The 5,029-nt window shown below is 40.8% G+C and overlaps 1 protein-coding gene across 1 annotated transcript in view; it reads right to left on the bottom strand.

Moving 5' to 3' along the window:
• GSTK1 (glutathione S-transferase kappa 1) overlaps positions 1-4,744 on the bottom strand; it is a gene marked incomplete at its 5' end in the record, with an annotated part of 6,751 nt that extends 2,007 nt beyond the window's left edge. Inside the window, 5 exons of the mRNA XM_010141825.1 lie at positions 27-143; positions 2,817-2,852; positions 3,272-3,372; positions 3,735-3,863; positions 4,663-4,744. Coding sequence (XP_010140127.1) covers positions 27-143; positions 2,817-2,852; positions 3,272-3,372; positions 3,735-3,863; positions 4,663-4,744 — 465 coding nt within the window. The remainder of the gene's footprint in view (positions 1-26; positions 144-2,816; positions 2,853-3,271; positions 3,373-3,734; positions 3,864-4,662) is intronic.
• Positions 4,745-5,029: the final 285 nt, after the last annotated feature.

Below are 5,029 nucleotides of genomic sequence, written 5' to 3' on the forward strand. Positions count from 1 at the left end.
CTGTGATAACACTGGAAGCATCTCACCCCGTATTTTATTGCTTCGTCTGTAGTCTCTTTCAGTCGGTTCTTCACTGCAGAGGATGAAATCATTTCAAGTAGCTTCTGGGCAAGCTCTGATGATAGCCCAGCCTGCCTGGCAACCTGAGAAAAGACGATGTAATGAATACTAAATATTCTAATTCCTATTATGGTCTAATTTATTTAATCTTCAGTATTATCACCCAAGGTCTGTTACTAAAAAATTTACAAACTACCCTTAAAGCACTTCTCGCACAACCGTCTGCTGTATTCGCAACCCATTCATCATTTATTAACTGTCAGATACAAAGTAGAAAGGATATTGTAAACTTCCAGCCCCAAATCTGCACCTTAAGGAGTTCCTGTACAGAAAAAAAATGTCCAGAAAAAAAAGACAAATACTAAGTTTAACCTCTGATCCAATGATGTATCAGATAAAAATTGTTCTGAAAAAGAAAATCTTACTGTACAAGCCTGCCAAGACAAAAACAGTTTGTATGACAAATGTAGCCACATAGGATCTGTAAGTGATACTGCCTGAAAGAGACTGTAATTCACAGAGGTCAAACAGTTGCTAGTGTTACTGCAGGATCTTTTTAGCCTCCACTGCGTCTCTGCCACACAGGAATGAGGTAAAGCCAGAGGTAAAGTAGCCAAAGGTAATGGTCCAGTGTTTACTGGGTGACATCGAAGTAACAAGTACCTATTTCAATAAAGTATTTCACAAAAAATGTTAACTTCCGTGCCATCTACCTGAATGACATACCTTTTCTTAAGAAAAAATTTAAAAATGCTTACAGTATAGCAAGCAGACCAGTAACCCTGCACATGCAGGTGTCAATGATTTATTCTTTCTTCTCTCAATCACTTTTTTTGTTTAGCATCCACATTTTCTTATACCTCCTCCTATTTCCACATCAGGGAGGTTAGGAGCTTTGACTCTGCTTGAACAGGAGATAAACAAATGTAGGAAGAGAACAAAATGCCGCGTAACCATGGCCTGGGTAACCACACTGTTTACACTGCAATATTTACAGAGATACCTAGTATCTGGTCCTCACTATTTTAGCCCAGAAGGTGTTTTTACTTGGACTGTGGAAGGATTCAAAGACTATACATTGCTCCTTTAGTAATTTATGTGAAATTATTGCTGACTGAAAAAATAACTAAAGAATTACTAAGGAACTGTATCAAGTAAACAACATTCCATTTTTTCTAGTTGATGTGTAAAATAAATTCATCTATCAAGACTCAGATGAAAGCGTTGGGACCCCTCACCTACCTCTGGATGGCTTATTTCCAGAAGAAAGTCTAGTACTTGCTGCAGGGGTGACTGAAGACAGCCATAAGCAAATAAGGAGACGCCTACCCCTCTGCCTTGCTGAACACAGCCAGGATACTCATAGACCACCAAACGGTGACTAAATTACCTAGAAGTCTTTCTGAGTATGAAGTTTGTTTCTCTGGAGTTCTGCATGTCCTTGCTTTATTTAAATAACGATGGATTCAGATACAGAAATAGTCTATGTCTATGTACCAAGTCTGGCTGGGATGGATTTTCTTCACAGCAGCTCTTGTGGTTTTGTGTTTTAGATCTGTGCCCAAATCAGTGCCGATACCACTCTAGTGTTTTAGCTGCTGTTGAACCATGTTTGCACAGTGTCAATGCCTCCTCTGTTTCTTACTCTCCCTCCAGTGAATAAATCGAGGGTGCAAGGGGTTGGGAGTGGACGCAACAAGGCAGATGACCCAAACTAACCAAAGAGATAATCCGTGCCGTATAACATCATACTCGGCAATAAGAAGTCTGGACGGGGTTTAGGGAAGTTCCCTTTTTCTTGGGAACTGGCCGGGCCTCAGTCTACCTATGGGAGGTGGTGAATGATTGCCTTCGCGTCATTTGTTTTGTGTTCTTTGTCTCTTCTTCCAATTCTCCTTGGATTGTTAAGTAATTTTATCTTGACTCATATTGCTTTTATTCTTCTTTTCCTCTTCCCCTGTCCCACTGGCCAGTGGGGGAAGGCAAGCAGCATCCGAATGGTGATAAGTTGCCTGCCAGGGGTAACACGCCACAGTTTAATTATATCCGTTAAATTTTGCCTCTTGGAAAGGGAAAATGCAAATCTCTGCTGAAATTCTGGTAAAAAAGGTACACTAAGGCAAAGCCGAAGTGCAAGGGCTAGACTGTGGGGAAACAGTAAGGCTGCAAGTTTTGGGTTTCAAACAGGGATAGGAGAGACTAGTCATGGACAATTCCTCTCTTCATATTCCAAGAACTTAAAAAATAAAATAATGTAGAAGTGAGAGCCCTTAAAGAGGATCTTATGGTATACTAACTTAGATGCTATTAGAACTTCTATTGTAACAACAAAATCTAAACAGCGAAAGAAAATACATGAAAACAACACAACTTCTAAGCACGTAAAAGGGCAATACAGCACTGAAGCCTGTCTGCGTCACACCAAGGAAAGTCAGCTTCCCAAGGAAAGCCAACTTCCCCAAAGTGTTGCAGTTTTACCTCAAGATTTCATATAACGGGAAAACCTCAACATGTTCTGAAAGCATTCTTTATGCTTTTGCCACTGTTAATAAATCAGCATTAACAGATAATTCCTTGCCCATCCTGGGTGTCTTGCCACATGAATTAAAAAAAAGGACATTCTGGTTCTAGCTGAAGTTTTTCAAAACTCCAAGTGATTATTTGACTAAGCTGACTTCATGCCTATTACCGATCCAAGTGAGAAATGAGAATCTGTATCAGAAACGCAGAAGAACCAACAAAAAAGAAACACTTACAGACAGTATATTCTCCGGCTGACTGGTATCTTCATGCTGGTAAAAGAATAAAATAAATAATTCAATGCTTGAGAACAAAAGTTCAGCTCTGGACTCGAAAGCAAGATTTCTAAGAAAACGGAAATAAAAACAATATTTTAGTTGCTGGAGAAATTTCCTCAGAAAAAATTTTCAGTCACCTAATCTAAGAATGTATTAAGTGCTTTCTGTTACCAGCTACCGATCCACGCAGCCCACGGGACTCACCATACCCACCTAAAAGAAGGCAAATTAAGCAGACTATAAACTAGTTATTTTCTTGTAAAGGCTCCAGAACCACTATGACCTTATGTCTCCTGCTACGACTTCTCATTAGAACACATTTCCCCTCCTTGCTCAGATTCCTCATTTGAACAAAGTGGGACGGGAAGGGGGACAGAGAAAGGAACAAGAAGTTGGCTTCATAAAATACTGACCTGTGACCAAAAACGTATCCAGAACTCCCTAGATAAGGGTTCCAAGTGTTGTGGTTGTGTCATATCAACAGCTGTTAGAAAGCGCATGGCCCCAAGGGTGCCTGGGATTAGTGGGGAGACAGAGAAATAGACTGAAGAAAGGCACAGGGTCAGGAACAGATACGATCTGCACAAGTGCTACCTGGGAATAGTATGATTTTCTCTGTAAGAGAAAATTTCTTTCTCTGTAAGAGTCCCCAAACAGTAAAAGTTCATGCTGATTCACAGTATCTTCCATGCTAACAGAATTCACAACCACATTTCTCCAGAAATTCCTTTTATGGTTAAAAATGTCCCCACTTCATTTTGCTCACAGGTACAGGAAGAGGCTGTGGACAGGGGATCCATCGTCACCTTACTGTTGGGGAGAACCTGAACTAGGAGTGCTACAGTTGAAAGACGGCAGCTCAGCCGAGTCACTCACTTTTGCCAAGGATGTGCTGGAAGCTGTCTGCTGAAATCTGTAGAGGCACTTGGTAGTATTTTGCCATCCTTCTTACATCCTTCAGCAGGTATTCGGCACGCTTTGGCAACATTGCTGGAGGCTTGTTACCTTTCAGGAAAAAGTCCTATTAACATTTTCAACTGTGGAATAATAACAGTGGGCAAAACAAAACTGGACAAATTAGACCTCATGCATACACGTGCCTAAGGAAGAGTGTAATTTCATACAGGCTTACTGAAATGTAAGCTCACACAGCTTTCCCAAAGATAATGCTAGGATTTAAACACGATTTATTTTGGTTTTGCACAGATCAACCCATTAAGTTAGCAGAATCAGTTTTAAACCAAGGTACAAATGTCCTAGCAGGGATTTATATTGACTCGGACAGATGACTTTTAAGCTAAACAACTACTAATGCATGGCTAAACGAATGTAGAGACTTGTAAATACAAGATACAAGTCTCAGTGATTAATCTGTCCTAATAAGGCCATAAAAAAATAAGTTATTTTATGGCAAATAAAATAAGTTATTTTATGGCAAACTTGGATTCTTCATGGCTATTACGGACTGCAGGTGTTCCAAAAATTAATTCTGGTTTGAACTCAACAGAAAACTTCTGGAACACATTCCATATCAAAGTGTTATTATCATCTTTTAGAACTCATGAACTTTGGCATAGATTGTATGTGCCACAGACACTGGCTGCGTAGTTGCAACGGTATGAGATTCCTTCCTTCTGGCTGATTTCTCAGTCACTACTGAGCTCCACAGTATTGTAGTCAATTTGTCATTGTTGCCAAAACGTAATTAAAGCTGTCTCGGTAGGCTCTGCACTCACTAAGAGCTTGCCTACTGGTGAAGAAGGTATTTCCCTACCGAGCTAACTCATCTCCCCACACTGCCTACCAGCCGCTTGCATTATGCCGCTCAGGAAAGCTGGACGGAGGCGCAGATCAATAGTCCAAACGTGCTGGTACCGGCAGAGCACCTGCAACGTAAAAAAGTAGCGATGGATTAACAGCCCGAGGAGTCAACTAGAGCTGCGTGCAACTAAGAAATAAGCCAAGGCGTTAGGTAGACACTGTGGGTAAATCCTTTTCTATTATATCGGTGAGTCCTAAAAGCCTTTTCTGGATGCTGCCAGAGAACTCTCATCTCAGACCTAACTGAAAGGAGTGCACTCGTGTTGTGTGAGTCTAAACGGGGATAAATAAGGACAAGGTCAAGCTCGGGAGTGGGCGCTTGCACTTGTTACAACATCAGAACTACCCCT

The sequence above is a fragment of the Buceros rhinoceros genome, unplaced genomic scaffold (genome assembly GCF_000710305.1).
Source record: "Buceros rhinoceros silvestris isolate BGI_N320 unplaced genomic scaffold, ASM71030v1 scaffold17160, whole genome shotgun sequence".
Lineage (NCBI taxonomy): Eukaryota > Metazoa > Chordata > Aves > Bucerotiformes > Bucerotidae > Buceros > Buceros rhinoceros.